Genomic DNA, 20,984 nt, shown 5'->3' on the forward strand with positions numbered 1-20,984 from the left:
ATAGATAGAAAAGTAAAAGTAGAATGCGTAAGCTTGCAGAGGTCGCACTATTTCAAACAGACTGAAGAAATTAATAGATGGTTTTAACTTGTAGACACGTGCTCTCGAGCTCTTCGCATTTATCTTTTTTAAACGAAAGCTCGACTCACTTTTATTTAATGCGTTCGAGAATTGTTACGCTTCAAACAAGTGAACAGAAAAGCCTATATGACGAGCATCCCTTCGTCTCTACCTGTCTCATCCTGGGCATCATCAAATGTGCGCCTCAGGAAGCAGACTTGAAGAGGGTGAGTGAAACAGCTGGAGTTCTGCTCTGCAATGCTCGCCTCATGTGCTGAGAATCATTACATAAATGTCCTTGAGTGATTGCTATCATAAGGTGTCCGTAATTGAAACCACGTCCCAGCTGTATTAGATGACTCCAGCACAAATCGGTCACTCGGTGCGCTGGTTAAGCAGAGTCTGCTCAACACAAGGGCAGGGGGATTCATTTTACATATTAGACAGACAGACAGACAGACAGACAGATAGATAGATAGATAGATAGATAGATAGATAGATAGATAGATAGATAGATAGATAGATAGATAGATAGATAGATAGATAGATAGATAGATAGATAGATAGATGTTTTAATAGTTTTTAAATGTTTCCGCTAAAGTTAGAGCGCTCACGAAAAGAAATCGCGCCAGACTGAGGTAACCGCAGCATCATTAGCACTTTGTGTTAGGGTCATTTGATATAAGTAACAATATGATTGTTTTAAATACTGTTTTAAATAGGATTGTTTTATGTGTTTTTTTTTATTGTTAAACGTGGGCGCCACAAGACAGCTAGCCTATGGTTGTACGAAACGCATCTATTTTTTTTTTATAGAAATTCTTTTTAAAACGTCGACACCTGAAAGCTATAGAGAGATAGAAAGAAAACAAATAACTAATGAATGAGTCAATGTATGAATCACTGTATGAATACTCAAAGGATTAACATTGTGCATTACAGATGCGCATTTGAACAGTCATGTTAGAAATCATAAAAACTGATATTGAACATATGGTGTGGTATAAGATCAGGTAACATTTTTAAACTTTAAACTTTTTTTGTGTGTTGTGGTTTTTCGAACCAAGGGTTTAAATCCATGCTGCATAATCAATGTGTGACGCATCATTAAGCGCATATGATATATGTATAATCCGCGAGTGGCAGGTGATAATTCCTCAATCGAATGAGATGTGAAGTATTGCAAGTCTCTCTCTCTCTCTCTCTCTCTCTCTCTCTCTCTCTCTCTCTCTCTCTCTCTCTCTCTCTCTCTCTCTCTCTCTCTCTCTCTCTCTCTCTCTCTCTCTCTCTCTCTCTCTCTCTCTCTCTCTCTCTCTCTCTCTCTCTCTCTCTCTCTCTCTCTCTCTCTCTCTCTCGGCTCTCTTCCAGGTCCCGCACGCTCCAGCGCCCGGCCCGTTCACTTTTCACCCCGCCTCAGTTCGGTGGGGTGGGGTAAGGGGGGAGCCGCTTGCACCCTGGCCGAATGCCGCCTCACTGCCTCCGCTATATAAACACACATTGGAAGCTCGCTGTGCGACTCGAACTCACATTGAGAAACTGTATGTGAAGAGAGAGAGAGCAAGAGCGCAAGAGAGAGGTAGAGAGTGAAACCGCATCAGAAAAGGGCTAGCGAGACGCACTACAGTCATCTGAAGATTTTACTGCTCATAGGCATCAAACTTCGGAGGATTATTTCTTTCATTTATTTCTGCGTCTTCCTTATGACCATTACTTGAAATTGAGTGCATTTAAAGAGATTATATCGAGTTTTCCTGTAAAATATTTTTAAAATAATAACTAAAACCAATGTATTATTATTATTATTATTCAAAAAGTAATTAAAAGAGTTTGGGATTTAAAACAAAATTTTCAACTCAAGTTTGACAAGTTCACTCCAAATTTACATTTTTAATTTAAAATTCACGGGAATATTGGACAGCGATTTACAAAATCTAAAATGATATACAAACATTTAAGATCGATTTGTAATATCCAGCATTCTGTTAATTAAACACTTCAATTTATTCATTACAGAACTTTGTTGCGTTGCCTTTTGGTGAGAGAATCTGCTCAGCTATTTTTGCTTTTCAGAATAATTGTAGCAGCAAATCATATCTAACACAGTAAGTCACTCATATATCCTACTCCTGAGAAGGCTTAACCACTGTAGTGCTCATCACTCCAAAGAGGTCTTTGAAAACAGCCCCCGGACGTTCACAGCCATGCTCTTCGAGAGTTTTGACCTGGTCTCGGCGCTGGCGACGCTGGCTGCGTGTTTAGTGTCTATGGCACTTCTTCTGGCCGTGTCCCAGCAGCTCTGGCAGCTGAGATGGACCGCAACACGGGACAAGAGCTGCAAGCTGCCCATGCCCAAGGGCTCCATGGGGTTCCCCATCATTGGAGAAACATGCCACTGGTTCTTTCAGGTAAGAGCTCCATCTCCTTGTGTCTTTCCAAGTTTCCAATCGCTTTGCTGTCGCACGCACACTGCTGAGGTGCGCGCCAAGCACCGCGGGTTGGTGCGTTCAGTGCATAATAGTCTCCATGTAGGTAAATGGATTGTTAAAGACACATAAAGAGTAGGATAACGTCCACTAATGCTTTTCGCACGTGTGTGCTCGTGCGTAATATTGCGCGTTAAAAAGAACAGCCTTTAGGTTAGTTATTCCCACGTGTGCAATTTAATCCGTGCCATATTTCCATGGTGTTAATAAGCTGTCTGTTTTAGATAGCCGTCAGTTTTTGTTTCATACAGCCAGTACTCAATCCACGTGGAACAACCTGTTTGCGGCTGCCAAGAAAGCCGCGCTCAGTTCCAGAAATATTGTAGTCCTTGGCTTCCGATGCGCGCGAGAACACAGCCACTGAGCCCCGCTTGTCAAAGCGCGCATAAACTCTCCTTGGCGCACGGGATGAGATTGATTGCGAGGGCAGGTAGTGTCGCGCTTTCATTGAGTTTCTGTGTAATTACGCACGCCGGTTACTAGAAGAGCCAGCGTGTTGTGAATGATGCCGTGCCGTTCTGTCATAATACCCAGACAGCGCGTAATGCGCATACTGTACATGCAGGGTATCTAAAAATCAGCCCAGTGGCCATAATATGTGTGTGTGTGGTTTTTAAAAGTAGTTTATTACACGACCGTAAGCTGTAAAGAAAAAAAATACATAAAGTAAAAATCATAATTAAATGTCTTTCTATATTAAATCCATGGTGCGCACAGGGATGCTCCTGGACATTGGCTTGCAGTAGCTAGAGTGGGTTGCTTAAAACTGAGATTTTCTGAGATTCAATAGGGAGGAATGTCCTGGTCTGAGTGGTGTACAGATCAAATTCTCTGGTCAGGAATAGATTCTACAAACTTGCTGGAAATCCAGAAGAGAATTTCCGTGCAGTTGGCAGGCTCTCTACAAAAATATACAGGCTTGACTGCATCTCAGAGGTATATTTAAAATGTAAAATATATTTAAAATCAATAGGATTTGGACTGGTCCATTTGTGGCAAACTTGTCATTCCATATTTCTACAGCTCAAGGCATGCGGGACTGCGAGGGGACTGAGAGATGCCATGCAAACGTGCAATTTGAATTGTTGATATCTCTCTTTGTTGTGCTTCTGAAAACATGCACTGCTTTTACACCATCCATGTATATCAATACATCTAAGACACCACAATAACTTTGTCGGTTAGCCCCTTTTTTGGTTCATATATCTCTGTCTGTCGCCTCAAGACTCCGCAAAGCAGCAGCTGAATCCATAAGTGGGTCAAATGTGTGATTGACATAGATTTATGGACTTTTTTGCGTTCTCTTGCGGTATGTCTGCCGTTATGAATTCTGAAATGATTTTGTATTTTGTCTGTGTATGAATTCTTTTCAGATGACCACAAAAAATATCTGGTCAGAACTTTCTTACTTTGTCCCCTTCTCAACTGTGCTCCAAGTTTTGGCTGAAATGGAGCATAAAATTAACTAGGACTATGCCAGGGCCATTACTTTTTTTGTAGGCTGATTTAGTGAGTTATAGTGAGTTCAGATTGAACATTAAGATAATAATGATAACTATGAATTCATGAACTCCTTAATGAATTATGCACTGGTTTGCATTAGTAGCGATAACTCCTTGATATTGCACAGTTCACCCAGTGGGCAACCCTCCCTTACCCTTACCCCTACCCCTACCCCTACCCCACGTCTCCACCTTGACCCAAATCACTCCAGTCTGGGTGGCAATAAAGCCGCCCACCAGGGGGTCAAAAACACACCCACACCCTTGGACAAAGACTACACGGCTTGGGGCTCTGATCAGAATTCCAGAGAGCATGGCCTATACAGACCTAGGGGATTTAGGAACAGTTTTCCAGCATCCCCTCTCTCTCGCTTTCTGGCTCTCTCCTGGGGCTTGTCGGGATTAGCGAGCATGAAACGGGCATGACTGGCACCAGTGCGGTGTGGCCCCTTTTTCACCTCTGGAACGCACCACCAACCCCTCAAACAGCCTCTTGTCTTTAGGAACAGGGGACAGGGGGTGAAAGCGGAGGGGGCTTGGCAGCAGTAGTGGGAGGAGGAGGAAGGTAGGGGATAGAAAAGAGAAGAAAAGGGGGTCCCCGGGGTGAGCGCTCACACTGCACTGAACAACCATAATCTCTCTCCACAAAGTGTTTCCAGGTCAAAGGGGAGCCCATTCTCTCAGCTTGCCACATTTAGGTTCTTTGCGCTTAATTGTCTCTTGGGCTTTGCCGTTCGTTCGGCATTAAGCTAGATCATTTCTCTCTGGTCCCGATTGCTGACTCCAACTGCATTGCCGAAAATTCCCACATCTCCTCTCGTTTATGCATAGTCATGTGTCCCCAAGCACACCCTCTTTGGTGGGTACACCCAAGGCTGACTGATGGGACCTAAAGTCTTACTGCTTCTGCTCGCTCTTCCCGCCCTCTCTTTGCAGAAATGCTGTCTATACCCTAATGGAGACGGGCCAATGCACACATCCTGAGAGATTCCAACGGGCTATTTCAGTAAATGGACATATTATCTTTATTTACGCTGAGACTGTGGGTCAACGTACGGAGAACTCCCCCCGTGCAGTTACCTGCCGCTCTGAACTAATAAACACAGCAGCCCCCAGACTAAGCCCCAACCCAGCCCCCAACACACACATACAGAAGGATCTAAGGACAAGGGTCAGAATAATGAGTGATAGAAATAAAGAGCACAGAGCTAAACGATGTGCCAAGCTAAACTTGCCGTACACTTTTCAAATCCCCCTGCTCCATCTATCTTTCTTTTCTTCTCGTCTTTCTTTATGGCGGCCGTACGCTGAAGAAACATATCGGGGTGATTCAAACTGTAGATGAAATTGCACCCCAAAGTCCCTCGCGTAGCACCCCTGTGTTTAGATCAACCGTAGCTGATCTGAATAAATATAATTAAAAGGGTTTTTTGTGATTTTAATAAAGGGGTCATTTGTATAACATTTCCACTGGCACACAAAGGCTACATTTATGTAGCGGGAGGCTCGACTGGTGTCCAATTTACACAGAAATTTGTATTTTTAGTCCTGTGTGGAATGGGCCAGTGGAAAAAAGCGGTCCTCTTTATTGCGCCCCCTTGTAAAATATCTGATAAATTTCTTTTCAAAATAAAAGAAACTATTGAACGTGGCGAGTTAACCCTTTCACCACCAGAGGCACAGAACAGGCATGTTTTGTGTGGTGTCGAAGATCACATAACTGAACACACATGTAAACACTTCTGATTTGTTTAATTGCTTTGAAATACAAGAATCTGGTATTCGTTTAGTCAGTTTGTTGTCTAATTCATTCGTATTTTAAGGCTTTTAATACATCAAGGATAAAAGTGACAAAAACTATGCAGCTGCACGAGCTTCTGACACAGATGTTCTCCTCCCAAGAGCCCCAAGTGACGTTTGACATGTGTTTCGCGGTCCAAATGACTGTGGAAAGCTTTTCGGTCTTATCGCTGAAGATCATCTAACCTCACCCTCTAACGGAGAGCTTGAACCCAATCTGCCTTCGCTCAAAACAAACAGGCTTTAATTTGAGTGACAGCCGATTTTACTTGGTTTTTAAGAAAATTTGCTCATACAACAAAGTGACTATACTGTAACCGTGCATGCGTGCAGAAGTGGACGGACGCACCGGCCGCATTCGTGTTTTTGACAGTGCAAGTAAGCTGCAGATTATTACCTCATTGCTTTTCCAGGGTGTGTGGAGATTTTGTGCGTCAGTGACCCTTTTGGGTTTTTTGTTTTATTTTCGTTCTTTGCACGTCTAAGCTTCTGTGGCCTTGTGAAATGAGGGAGGACATTTCTCACCTTCTAGCCAAATGACATCTGCACAGCCAAGCCCAGCGCGTTTGTCTCCACATTTTGCCTCACGACCTGTTCTGCTATTTCCAGCCCGCCGAGTCACTTTTCTATGAAGTAGACTGTGAACATTAAACCATTCTAATCACACTTTCTTTTGTACACCTCACTTTCATTCACTTCCAAGCTAGAAAACCATGATATTTTCCCATCTTCTATCTGTCTTTTGTACTTTCCACTTGTACTACACAGGTCAGGACTGGATCCTTTCTGGCTGCCCTTCTGTGTACACTTGTTTAAGAGGGAACCGTTGGCCCCTACATGTGTAAATACACACATGTAGATGTGAGAAATGTATATGTGTTTTTGGTGATGTAGTGTGTGACCATACATTGCACGGTTTCACTACTCCGGGAGAGGTGGAAAAAAGGCTCTGGCCTGGTAAGGATGACAGCATGTGGTGTTTAAAATGGACGTTCTTGTTCCCAGAATGATCAAACACACCAAGTTCACGCAGGTTACACATGACGTCAAAATAGAAATCATCTGAAGGGGAAATATGACAGAACAAAGACCATAAACAAACATAATATAATACAAATTACAAGTTCGCTTGTGCATAAATGTGTTTATACACAGAAATCAACAGAGGTAGAGATTTAGCCAGTGCCCTCATGTTGGGGCATGTGTGAAAGATGGCCTTGTCCTGGGTCTGTCAGGTTAAAAACGGCTCCTTTCTTTCTCTCATACTGACAGGTCCCACTGCTGAGGTGAGCACACACATACACACACAATCATCCATCATCACACAAACTCAGTTCTCACCATGTGGTGAAAGATACTACATTTATTTTCCCCCCTCTTCCCCTGCATTGCTTTTGGATGTGTGTCTGTGCATGTGGTTGTTCATGTCAGCATTACCTCTTGCCCTCACACTCACCTGATATGTGAAATCCTCAGTGTCTTTAAGTATTGCCTGGCTGTGAGCTGGCCAGTGACTATTTCTCTCACCCCACACTGTGCACGCAGTGCCTGTGCCTCCTGTCTAACACCTGGCGAGGTCCCGGGATGCCATGTGTCTGTTTGGCCATGGTCAGAGTTTCTCTGGGGGAAACTCCGGTCATGCTGTTTTAGAAAAACAATCTAAAAACATTTCTTACTGACTTTTCTGAAGTTACGATTGGTCGGTTATGATTCTAGAATCTGGAATTCTTTCACCTCTTCCTGATGAGGAACCAAAAAAGGCTTTGGATATAATATAATCCTGCCAAAACTATAAAACCCAAAAACAGTCATTTGCTGGAAAATTTCGTGAAAACTGAGAAAGAGAAGTGTGAAAGTGTGAAATATGGTTTAAGTTGTCCAGTACTGCAGGATTTACAGCCATATATTCTCCCACATGTTCAGCCAGGTCGGGTTAAACTTTAGCTGTTGAAAAAGTGAGACTTAATCCTCTTTTGTCTGACCTTGTCTAACCTTAATGTGCATATATCTTGTTAGTTTGATTTTATAGTCTCACTATTTAATTAAGCTGATAATTTGTTGTAGGATTTTAGGGGCACATGCGGCTCATAAGACATTTGCTAAGTCTTCTGAGATCTCAGCCAGTCATGTGCTAAGTTTGACATTTAAGGTCTCTGACAATATGGAAGTGCAAGCTCAAAGGTGAGAAGAGAGTATAAGAGCATGAGTGAGATCAAGCAAGATAAGTCAAGATGGAAAACTAAAGCATCCGCTGCCAGATATTAGGATGACTTATGACAGACGTTTTTCCGTTATTAGATGTTTGGAAAAAAAATAAGAATGCAATGCATTTTAGATGATGCACGTACATTTACTTTCTTTATTATTTGCCGGCATATGTTATAAAAAAGTTCAAGGCCAAGGCATCATTCATGAACTAATCTGTTTATTTGTTTATATATAGAGGCGAGAAACCCAGCCTCAGACCACAAATACACAAAAAGGGGTGGAACGCTTATTTGCCCATCTCAAAAGAGATTGGTTACTGGACTGACGGCACAAAGGAAGGATGTTGGGAAGTGCTTGTCCTCAGAGTTAAAGTAGCAATATGCACAGGGCCTGTCCCTTATATTTAAGACCAGGAGATGGTGGTAAAGTCAGTGTGACATGAGCTTCTCTGTCCATACATACACTCACCTAAAGGATTATTAGGAACACCTGTTCAATTTCTCATTAATGCAATTACCTAATCAACCAATCACATGGCAGTTGCTTCAATGCATTTAGGGGTGTGGTCCTGGTCAAGGCAATCTCCTGAACTCCAAACTGAATGTCAGAATGGGAAAGAAAGGTGATTTAAGCAATTTTGAGCGTAGCATGGTTGTTGGTGCCAGACGGGCCGGTCTGAGTATTTCACAATCTGCTCAGTTACTGGGATTTTCACGCACAACCATTTCTAGGGTTTACAAAGAATGGTGTGAAAAGGGAAAAACATCCAGTATGCGGCAGTCCTGTGGGCAAATATGCCTTGTTGATGCTAGAGATCAGAGGAGAATGGGCCGACTGATTCAAGCTGATAGAAGAGCAACTTTGACTGAAATAACCACTCGTTACAACCGAGGTATGCAGCAAAGCATTTGTGAAGCCACAACACGCACAACCTTGAGGCGGATGGGCTACAACAGCAGAAGACCCCACCGGGTACCACTCATCTCCACTACAAATAGGAAAAAGAGGCTACAATTTGCAATAGCTCACCAAAATTGGACAGTTGAAGACTGGAAAAATGTTGCCTGGTCTGATGAGTCTCGATTTCTGTTGAGACATTCAGATGGTAGAGTCAGAATTTGGCGTAAACAGAATTAGAACATGGATCCATCATGCCTTGTTACCACTGTGCAGGCTGGTGGTGGTGGTGTAATGGTGCGAGAATGTTTTCTTGGCACACTTTAGGCCCCTTAGTGCCAATTGGGCATCGTTTAAATGCCACGGCCTACCTGAGCATTGTTTCTGACCATGTCCATCCCTTTATGGCCACCATGTACCCATCCTCCGATGGCTCCTTCCAGCAGGATAATGCACCATGTCACAAAACTCGAATCATTTCAAATTGGTTTCTTGAACATGACAATAAGTTCACTGTACTAAAATGGCCCCCACAGTCACCAGATCTCAACCCAATAGAGCATCTTTGGGATGTGGTGGACCGGGAGCTTCGTGCCCTGCATGTGCATCCCACAAATCTCCATCAACTGCAAGATGCTATCCTATCAATATGGGCCAACATTTCTAAAGAATGCTTTCAGCACCTTGTTGAATCAATGCCACATAGAATTAAGGCAGTTCTGAAGGCGAAAGGGGGTCAAACACAGTATTAGTATGGTGTTCCTAATAATCCTTTAGGTGAGTGTATATTCTGAAGAACCTCCCGGAAATATGCAGTTTGAATTTCACAATCTTTGCTCATGGGTTCTCAGTTCTGAACATCAGTGATATCATTTGAGCTGTAAATGTCATAAAAGCCCTCCATATGGAAATCTGTCAATGGTAATACATAAATAAAAACATCAGAGTATGAGTATACATAGCCATTAATGTAGAAAGCAGAAAGATGCCTATTGTTTGCAGAATGGTGTAGTTACGGTATCTACCAGCAGAGGCTAACTGGATTCTTGCATTTGCTCTATTCTTTTTTTTTCTCTGTGATAGCTACTGGAATGAATTTACTTGTTGTTTAACCCCATGGTGTTTGTTTTAGTGTTTTTTGGTTTAAATACCCTGGTTGGCTATTCTTTTCACATTTGGACTGAACAAGCATTAACACACAGAGGCATGGACATAGCATGCTGAGGTAAAGTGTATTCAGAGTAGTTTCTCTCAGCCAAACAGGAAAAAAGCCTTGCATGCTGCTAAATTTATCCCTGAAAATAAGAGTGTGAGTGTTGGAGTGTGCTTGATGAAACTGGTCACAAAATTTGGTAAGGGGAGGGGGAGGGTGGCAAGGGGAGCAAACAGCTCTACTGCCACTTCCTGCCATGGGGTCAGTATGTGTGTGTGAGGCTGAGAGGTTACAGGCCGCCTTTATGTGCTCAGCAGAAGTCTCGAGGGCTAGAGACAATTACGGTGTGTTATACGGAGCAACTCACTCCAAAAGCTTAGAGTTTTTATCATGTTTGTAACTACTGAACTTGAATGTGCTTGAATGACAATAAATTAGAATGAACTTGAATCACTATAAATTAGTTTTACTGTGTAAAAGAATGCATTAAATTATGTTAATACAGCATCAACGTTGCAACATTTCAGTCAGGCAGATGTTATGGCTACACTTAAAGCATGGGCATGAGACACTATCAGTATTCAGGTTTATGTGTCCTCCCCTGAGAAAGCCTGAAGTGTGTTGCTGTAACACTTTAAACGTCACATTCAGGTTTTTGGGGTAATCACTCTGCTTGTTCTTAAATTTTAAGTAAGTTTGCTGTATATGTACTGGATTCCTCGCTGATTAGCACATTCAGACAAGCCAACTTCTCAGAGCTAATGGCTGCGCTCATGTACTCATTAGATAATTTCTCTTAGCAAAGGCTCTGATCCTAAAGGCTAAGCTTGAGCCCCTTCTTAGCTAAAGCTAACCTTACTGCATAAAGAATGCTGTGAATGGGACCCATATGCCCTTACAATACAAAACAAACAAGAGGGCTAATCCCACAAGGCTAACACCCTTCATTCCAAATACCTATTAGCCCTAACACCTCATTACATCTGTAATATTCAGACAGAAATCTCTTAGCCTACAGTGTTGTGTTCAATTTAAAGGGTTATTGCTAGGCTAAAGGTTAATTATTCAATTGGAACTACAAAGGTAAAAATGCTTTTGCTGACGGCTGTGGTTGGCAGAAAAAGCGCAGCGTCAAGGTTTCGGGTATGAGGGTGACACCATACTTTTCATACTTTTTTAACGTACTAAAATCATAATATTTACAATATTGTACAGTACTGAAGGATATTGTCTTCTGAAAATGAATTAAAAGGTAAATTATACTCTTGAAATATTTAATTTTATATAATATATATAAATTAAAAATATATATAATTTATAATATTTAAAATATAATTGTAATTTTCTTTTTACATACAGTTCACCAATTAACATCAAATGAAATGTATCCGGTCCATTTAGCAAATATGACACTCTAATATAACACAATTTTAACTGTAAACAACATTTTGCATTCAAACATTTTGTCTCCTCCACTATTAAATGCCTCTGAGTATCTGCAACTAATGTATTTTCTGCTTCTCTTTTTCAGGGTGCAGGTTTCCATGCATCAAGGAGGCAGAAGTATGGGAACGTATTCAAGACCCACCTGCTCGGGCGGCCGCTGATCCGGGTGACGGGGGCAGAGAATGTGCGTAAAGTTCTGATGGGAGAGCACAGCCTGGTCACTGTGGACTGGCCCCAAAGCACCAGCACTCTACTGGGTCCCAACAGTCTGGCCAACTCTATAGGAGACATCCACCGCAAAAGGAGAAAGGTCCATATCCAGTTGTTTACTGCTCAAATGTAGTTTTATTATGTGTGGGAACCATCCTTATCTCCTAATGGATGGTTTTTGTGTGCTCCATTTCCCTGCCTTGCCAATGAAAAATGTTTTGAATTAGTGAAAGGACAAAACAGAGAGTAAGAATGAGAGATGGAGTGAAAGAAACAAGATAGAAGGTCAAATGGAAATGGTCTGCCATCCATAGGTCCAGATTTGGAGATAGATACCCACAATGCCTTGCTCCTCTGTTACGCATAACATTCTGCTCACAATGACCACATGGAGGATTACGCTCATAACTAGCTTCTCCTCAAATCCAACCCATTGTTCTGGGACAAAATAGCTTTTTTGTAGACCATGGTCCTCTTCAGTCACTTGGAGGCTTGAGTTTCACCCCACACACCTGTTCCATTGAAGGGTCAGCGGGGTGTAATCAGTCTGGCTAATCCTCCAGGTCCCGGGCCTCATGCAAACTCCCTAATGACTGCTAATTAGTCAGCCTGCTTCAGACGGACAAAGACTGCCTTATGGACCCCCTTCAACCAAGTTTCAATGTCCCGCTTTGCACACTAATGTCATAAGTGTATTTTCGTTTGTTTTTCAACCTCTCTGGAGATGTACAGAATTCCATATTTTTGACTGGATGGGTACTTTCATCAACAAGTTCTCCCCCTAAGCCCTCTGGGACATCCCGATCTGCCCCTTTGAAGACTATTGCTACACATTTACACGTACTAGAGAGATGCTGGGTGCAAGCATTGGATCCAAATGGCCCCAAGAGCTCTGGATGTAGCTAGTGACAAAAGTTAAATTTAATGTTAAACTGTCCCTAACAAGATGCACAACAGTTCACTGATTAATATCAGATACAACCAAATCAGACCTCAAAAAGTAGCCAGAGAGCAGTAGACCTATCAAACAGTGGTTTTGGTAGGAATTTGGTAGAATTTATTAGGTTGGCCAGTAGAGGGCACAGGATCTTAATTCTACACTCACCTGCCTACACCAAAGTGCTCTCCCTGTGAATGAGAGATTTTGTTTTAGTCAGCGGGGGAGAGAAAGAGAGAGAGAGAAAAGAGAGAGAGATTGGAAAAGCAGAGAGAAGTGTAAAGAAAGTGAATGGTTTGGGGGAGAGAATAAAGAGGTCTTTACATTCTGGTCAAACCAGCAGCTTTGAGCAGTTTCATATAATTTAAGACATATGGAAATTATTAGGGTGGGGGAGTTTTAAAAGGCCGTGTGTGTATGTGTGTGTGGAAAGTGCAGTACAAGAAGTCACGTTTTGTAATGAAGACAGGCGGCTGTTTTTTTTCCAGTAGTGTTCTAAATCCTGTATAATGGGGACTGGCATTAGTGGAGCTTGACTGACGTCTGTCTACTACGCAAAGAATCGCAATAGGAAAATAGTAACCTTTAAAATTCCCAAACCAATAAGCAGTATAAATATGGTGTAATATTTCTATATTAGTGTATGGTTAGTAGCTAAGAGAGATGTGTGATGCAAACATGCTTGTAGCCACTCGTTTTTTTTTTCCCTCCACACATGCGAACCGCTGTGACATACCAGAAAAAGATTAGATGTTTGTAATGTAGTAACATGGACAGATCACTGGAGGTTTTACAGGGAGAAGGACTAAGTATAAATAGGTATGAAATAGGATTTTAATAGCTAAATGATATACTAACAGCCAGCTAATTGTTAGAGATAGAGAAGAACAACACGGAAAGGAGACATGAGGAAATAGGCCTTGGCAAAAGAAAGTCAGACGTGAGGAGAGACAGGAGGAGGACACACAAGTCTCCGCCCTCTTCCCTTTACTACTGGAAAAAAAAAGCGGGGCGGAGACGAGGTATTTGGAACGAGATGGCATATAAAAAGTGCTATTGTTAGTCGTGGAACATGGATGTTATTTCACTAAACAAACCAGCACAACTGAAGCACATTAGAAATGCGCTGCTGCAGCCAGGAAAATCTTACCTCCGTCTTTCACCCTCACTGCTGATGCAGAGGGAAACTCTCACAGATATTCTGAGAGAGAGGTGGAGGTATAGGTGAGTGGCAGTTAAGAGTATGAGAAGGTCAAAAATAGTGAGGACTTCAGAATTAATGAGAATGTTTCATGCTTCATATTATTAGACAAATAAGCTTGGCCTTTAAGTCCCGACTGTGGCTTCAGGATAATATTTTCATGACATTTCTTGCCTGTAGAGCACAGATGTGCTGTTCTGTGACGGGTGATGTGATTCATGGGCCAGCTGCATTGTGGGAAGTGTAGTTCAGCAAATGCAGGCTCCTAAAGCAAATGCTGCTGCTTTCAGACAGTGTCACATATCTAGACAGGTTCATAAACCTGCATGTTTTTGGAAGCCGATCCCTTCCACTGCTCTCTTGGGCCAATTAGATCATTTTCTAAGTGTCTTTGGTAAAATGCATCCTTCTTATGATCAGATCCAGTTTTGAGCTAAATCATTTTATTTAACCAACAACTCATCGCAAAACAATTTATCATGTCATATTTTGCAAAACAGCAGACTGACCGCACTTTCACTTGTGTTTCTCAGATCTTTGCTAAAGTCTTCAGTCATGAGGCTCTGGAGAGCTACTTGCCCAAGATCCAGCTGGTCATTCAGGAAAACCTGCGGGTGTGGAGCTCCAATCCTGAGCCCATCAACGTGTACCGTGAGTCCCAGCGGCTCTCCTTCCACATGGCGGTGCGTGTGCTCCTGGGTTTCCGCGTCTCTGAAGAGGAGATGCGCAGTCTTTTCCACACTTTCCAAGATTTTGTGGAGAACGTTTTTAGCCTTCCCATCGACCTGCCGTTTAGTGGTTATAGGAAGGTAAAATGTCAATATGTATTGTCTGAATTGCTTGAAAATAGAGGAATGGATTAGATTGTCTCTGTGTATTAGGTACACAGAGAAGTTTACTAATAAACTTCAATTAATGAACTTGTTTTGCAGGGTATTCGCGCAAGAGACTCACTCCAGAAAAGCATAGAAAAAGCAATCAGAGAGAAACCACTCCACACACAGGGGAAAGATTACACCGATGCTCTTGATGTGCTTCTAGAAAGCGCCAAGGAGAACAACACAGAGCTTACGATGCAGGAGCTGAAGGTGAGTGTAGCACCATTAGCTATGCTTCATATTTTTATGTGCATTTTGGGATATTGCATAAAAAAACGCTAGATGGAAACGGCAAAATGCGCAGAAACATAGCTACAGCTTTGTTCCAAAACATCATTTTAAGGCCTCATATGCACGTTTTCCTTTGTGAAGGCTGTTCCAAACAGAAATCAACAAAATCATAAAAAATCATGATATTTAAAACAAACATAGTGAATAAAACTTCATTGATCAGTTACTGTGAGGTGAGAAAAATGTTAATGATTATAAATATACAGCTATATGATACTGAAACCTATTCATGAATTGTTTCATCGGACTGTTGGTGTTGTTTTTGCTTCATGTCATCAGTGTAGCAACATACTAATGTCAAGTTCCATATGGGAATCAAATTTGAGCTCCTCTTGTGCACTTTGCCTACTGAACGCTATTTGTGTCGTGTGAGAGGGACTGTTAAGATGGTTGTAGTGCATGTAGGGTGTTTTAAGTCAGTCACTAAAGAGTTTCCCTTCTGTTAGAATGCTTTCTCAGAAGGTAGCTGCCTGTAGGCAGTAGAAAGCAATGCAGCTCATTAGATGCTGGAGCCTGTTAAAAAATTGAGTAGCGGCCTAGTCTGCATAATAGTGGACTTCTTTGACACAATGTGCTGTCTCACTACAGTAAAACAGAGATATTATATCACCAAACAAAGACACATTTCAAGACAATTTGAGATGGCATGTCTATTTAATGCTATACATTACATATCCATAAAACTGTTCATGGATTTCACCACACAGTCATCCTTCCAGTCTCTTTCTACTGATCATTTTCTTTTCACCAGATGATTTTGTTTTCAGTGTGAGGTCAACTTGTGATTACTTGATTACATATTAAAGCAAAAAAGGAAGTCAACACTTTGATTTTGAGAGGCTAACAGTGACTCTCTGACAGCACATTTTACCCACTGACTGTTCTCTTTATTTCTCGTCTCTCTCCTGCTCAGTTCTCTTGTGTCATGCCCAAACCGGGATGACAGACATTTAATGATACAGATAATAGTCAATAAATGCTTTCCTGTAGGCTATTGTTGCCTGGTTATTCTGCTCAGCTCAGAGGTTTTAGCTTTTTTCTTTTCTAAGGTACATGTGTAGTCTCCTCAGACAGTGGCGGCAGGAGTGGCTCCCAGGCCTGTCAACACCAACTCACTGGCAAGCAGTTAAAAAGGGAGGGAGAGAGAGAGAAAAAAAGAAACCTGTGTAAGATGGCTGCCAAACCTCAAAGAAAAAAGAAGAGAGAAGGAAAGAAAAGAAATAAAGAAGCTCCGTCCTAAGAATTTAGAAAAAGTCAGACTGCGGTGAAACACTTTAGATTAGGGAACACATATTTACTATAAATTAGGAGTTTTACCTCAATAAACTTATTGATAGTTAGTAACTTAATTGTTGTAGTCGCTATATGGGGTAGAGTTAAGGGATCTAGAATATGGTCATGCAGAATAAGGCATTTATATGCGCTTTATAAGTTTTAATAAACAGTCAATATGCTAGCTAAACAACTAGTGTTCCCTAATTTAAAGTGTTACAACTTTTTTAATCGTTAAAGAACCCTGTACATTTTTGTTTTACAGTTTCCACAAAAATATTTCATTGATAATAAAAAGTGTTCTTGAGCAGCAAATCAGCATAATATAATGATTTCTGATGGATCATGTGATACTGAAGACAAGTAATTATGCTGAAAATTCAGCTTCGGCCTCATTCTTATAATATTTCACAATATTACAGGTTTTTTTTTACTGTATTTTTGATCAAATAAAGGCAGCCGTAGCGAGCATAAAGCTCATTTTAAAAAGCATAAAAAATCCTGCTGTCCCCAAATAGTATCATTGAAGACATTTAACCAATTAAAAATGACAGACATGAGTTTCTGCAAAGTTTTACAACAGCAATCAAACACAAATCATCAATAACTATGTAAATGTGCCAGAAGTGTCAAATATCTTCGTCTAGCTTCCATATATCAGTGTCATTTAGTTGTTACATCAACTTTTCTCTTTCTCCCTCAGGAGTCCACAATTGAGCTGATCTTCGCTGCTTTTGCCACAACAGCCAGCGCCAGCACGTCTCTGATCATGCAACTGTTGAAACACCCTCCAGTGCTGGAGAAGCTGCGTGAGGAGCTGAGGAGTTGCGGTCTGCTGCACGACGGCTGTCTATGCCAGGGTGAACTACGCTTGGACAGCATCTTTAGCCTCAAGTACCTGGACTGCGTGATCAAAGAGGTCCTGCGTCTCTTTGCCCCCGTGTCCGGAGGTTATCGCATTGCCACGCAGACCTTTGAGCTCGATGTGAGTTGTTGTGGATTTGCAGCTACTTTCACCCAAGAATTTACATTTTCTCATCATTTACTTATCCTTATGTCTTTCCTAACATGTATGACTTACTTTCTTCTGTGGGAAACAAAAAAAAAGATGTTTTGAAAAATGTCTCAGTGGTTTGTGTCCATACAATGAAAGTCGAGTGTTGTTTGGACCACGGCGTTCTTTAAAATATCAGAGAAGAAAGTCATACAGGTTTTGTAAATGATGTCAAAATTCTCTTTTTTGGGTGAACAATGTTTGTGACATTTTGTATTGATGTTAATCTAATCAATGCTCATCTATTTTTATCATTCTAACCATTATTTTAGTTTATTTATATACTATTATGTATTAGTGCTGTCAAATCGATTAATCGCATCTAACATAAAAGTTTGTGTATATATAATATGTGTGAGTATATATACATATACCCATATGTATATATACTCACACATATTATATATTCACAAACTTTTATGTTAGATGCAATTAATCACGATTAGTCGGTTTGACAGCAATAGTATTTATTAATATTTTAAATTTTGGCTTTTATTTTATTTTATTTATTTAATAATTTTTTATGTATTTGAATTTTTAGTATTGAAGTTTTAGTTATTTGGTTTTGTTAAACCAAACAAAATTTTTATTTGTCATTATTTTTTTTTTAATATTTCTATTTCTATTTATTTCAGTTTTAGTTTTAGTAATTTTACTACAATTTAAACTTCAATTTATTTCAGTTAGTTGCCAAGACTACATTTTTAAAGTTTTTCCTATATAAATTTATTTTGAATAGTTGTAGCTTTAGTTTTAGTTAACAATAACAACACTTCTTCTAACCTCGTTTTTTGTCCGTCTCTCAGGGTGTACAGGTACCTAAAGGTTGGAGTGTCATGTACAGCATCCGCGACACCCACGACACCTCAGCTGTGTTCAAGGACGTGGAGGCCTTTGACCCAGACCGGTTCAGCCCAGAGCGTAGTGAGGATCGCGAGGGCCGCTTCCACTACCTGCCCTTCGGCGGCGGCGTTCGCTCCTGCCTCGGCAAGCAGCTGGCCACTCTTTTCCTCAAACTCCTGGCCGTGGAGCTGGCTGGAGGGAGTCGCTTCGAGCTGGCCACGCGGACATTCCCACGCTTGATTTCGGTCCCCGTGGTACACCCCACCGATGGCCTTCGTGTAAAATTCTTCGGCCTCGACTCCAACCAGAACCAGATCATGGCCAAGCCGAAAAACATGCTAGATGCCACCGTGTGACAGACTGAGAACTAACAGACTTCATATTTGGAGCTGTCACCTGAAGTTCTGTAAAAGACTCTCATTTGCCAAAAATGTATAGTCTATCATTTGTAAAGAAGTATATCATAAATATATAAATTTAACTGAACGTATTGCTACATCAGGAGAGCACAAGAGGAAGGTTTCCGAAAAGAAGACAGATCCGGAGGGTTAAAGGGACAGTCATATAAGCCGATGTAGATTTCACAGGGTATGGCCAGTTCTGCTTTAACCAGCGCAGGACGGCTCTGGAGGAATCAGTCTTGAAATAGTTTGAGATGAGTGTTTTTTGTTTGTGTGCAAGTGTCTGGATGGTGTGTTCATTTATATGTATATACAGTATGTGTGGTGTGTGTGTGTGTGTAAATACACAACATGTTTTTCTCGTGCAAATGTGTGCGGGTGCCTGTTTGCGTGCGTGGACAGGTTGTTATTCAGCTAAGGTATTAGCAGTTAGAGTAGGCAGTGTAAACTAGAATGAATGGGATGACTGTGTAATTTACTCAGGTGTGTTAGCAGTACAGAAGGAGCTTTCAGACTAACCCAGTACTTGTTATACATGCTCTGTACATAAGTGACAATTCATAATATTCTTTTTAAGAGAGCGTGAAAAGGAGGCGAGAGATGAAGAGAGATATATAACTAGACAGAGATTATGAGAGAAAATTAACCTGTGCAGGCTCTCAAAACAAGCTATAGAGGGAATGAGGGACTCATTCCTGCTGCAAATTTTTATATCTGAAGACATTTATGAAAAAAAAGTCTGTCGTAAACTGTCGTATATGCTGCTTTGGGAGTCGCTTTTTATTTATATGATGGAGCAGAGTGCCAACTGACCTCTGCTGCTCCACATCAATATATGAAGAAATTATACTGAACATGCAGTAGATGATGGTGGAACGGAGTGGACAATCATCAGTCATTAACTCAATAAACCACCAATCAGGAGAGTTTCTTGAGATGCCTCTGAAGGGACTTTAAAAGCGGTTGAGTGAGAGGCAATAGGATTCCCCAGTGCGGGTTCTTCTTTCACTTCCTCCACAGGCCACGCAAAGGACTTTTCTTTGATAAAATATGCCACTGATCTTTTTTTTAATGAATTAATGAATGGATGAATTAAAATAATGTCTGCTGCTTTCAGTGTACCATTTTTCGAACAGAGAGTAGATCGCTACCTTCAGCTACAGTTTTGCTATTTCTAAGCAAATGTGAGTGCACAAGGAATTTCACCAATTAGAAAGCCATGGGTAAAGCATATTTGCATTGTCTAATATCCTAATATTCTTGCTATTAATATTATTATTGTAATAAATCTTATTTTAAGTGCTATTTTTGTTATATTTCAGAATAGAGTTCTAGTATAAGTAAAGTCTGTTGGTAAATACTGTTCTATTTAGAATGATATGGATTTCAGTTATACTATATTGTACACTGTTTAAATGTTAATATGTTTTTTTATGTTATTGTAATAATTATAATTTTTGGTTATCATTATTATCATTGCATTTAGTTAATATTAATAAACAGAAGCACTTGCGAGGTATGTTTATTTTGAGTGCCATTTGACTACATGTTCTGATTGTTGAGTTTGTCTGTACATATATTTTATTCCTTTTTACAAATCCACATTTCACTTAGTTCAAATATGAATGTTTCCCCCTTTTTTTGTTACAGTGATTCTTAAATGTACTTGGTAATTTTATAAACCCTTGTAATAAACTATAATGTGAAAATCAGTCATTCAGTTCGAAATTCTTTCCTATGATCCTGCCTTAACAACATTAACAACTTCCTTTGCCACTTAGTCTCAAGGGTGTCTGGATGTGTTTTGAACATGATTTTTAAAATTATGGCTAAATATTTTAATTGTTAACCACATGCAAGTCTGTTTTACATCACCTAGGAACCACAGTATATCCCTTTGATGTTTGCAGTCATATTGTGTGAAGGGAAAAGAAAGCTGATCTCTTTGATGTTCACCCTTTTTGATGTGTTGATTCTTGATGCTCAGACCTTAGTGTTTGTATATATACACGGTAAATATACGATGAAGCAACAATACTATACACTGTAAAGTAACCACATACATCCTCAAGTTTTCACCAATACTTACAGTAGTGATATGGAGACACACACACATGCACACTGCAGACAATTCAACAAACAACAGCTTTATTCAATAGACGCCAGATGTGTTGACCAGCATTCACTTCAAAGAGCTGCCTTAGCACACAAAAAAACATCCTCACCATGTTCTCATTTTTGCTTTGGAGTCTTGCTTATTCATTTATGGCTTTCTTTGTTTTTCAAAAATGTTGTTTAGTTATTATCCAAGTATGCCCTGACAGCATTCTAGAAGTTGTTCATTAGAT

General features: G+C 40.6%; 1 protein-coding gene across 1 annotated transcript; it reads left to right on the forward strand.

The window, feature by feature from the left end:
* The first annotated feature begins 1,545 nt into the window (after window positions 1-1,545).
* LOC130102592 (cytochrome P450 26B1) lies at window positions 1,546-20,348 on the forward strand. The gene is made up of 6 exons (XM_056268548.1): window positions 1,546-2,465; window positions 11,635-11,859; window positions 14,431-14,706; window positions 14,830-14,985; window positions 17,042-17,323; window positions 18,199-20,348. Exons 1-6 carry the CDS (start codon window positions 2,262-2,264, stop codon window positions 18,589-18,591), a joined length of 1,536 nt encoding a protein of 511 aa, XP_056124523.1. The 5' UTR covers window positions 1,546-2,261; the 3' UTR covers window positions 18,592-20,348.
* The last annotated feature ends 636 nt before the right edge of the window (window positions 20,349-20,984 follow it).

This window comes from Rhinichthys klamathensis, unplaced genomic scaffold (assembly GCF_029890125.1).
Source record: "Rhinichthys klamathensis goyatoka isolate OS25496 unplaced genomic scaffold, OSU_Roscu_1.1 h1tg000275l_1, whole genome shotgun sequence".
Classification (NCBI taxonomy): Eukaryota; Metazoa; Chordata; class Actinopteri; order Cypriniformes; family Leuciscidae; genus Rhinichthys; species Rhinichthys klamathensis.

Coding starts and splice junctions, on each gene's coding strand:
- LOC130102592 (XM_056268548.1), top strand. CDS start 2,262: ATGCTCTTCGAGAGTTTTGACCTGGTCTCGGCGCTGGCGACGCTGGCT. Junction 2,466..11,634: donor CATGCCACTGGTTCTTTCAG/GTAAGAGCTCCA, acceptor TCTCTTTTTCAG/GGTGCAGGTTTCCATGCATC. Junction 17,324..18,198: donor CGCAGACCTTTGAGCTCGAT/GTGAGTTGTTGT, acceptor TCCGTCTCTCAG/GGTGTACAGGTACCTAAAGG.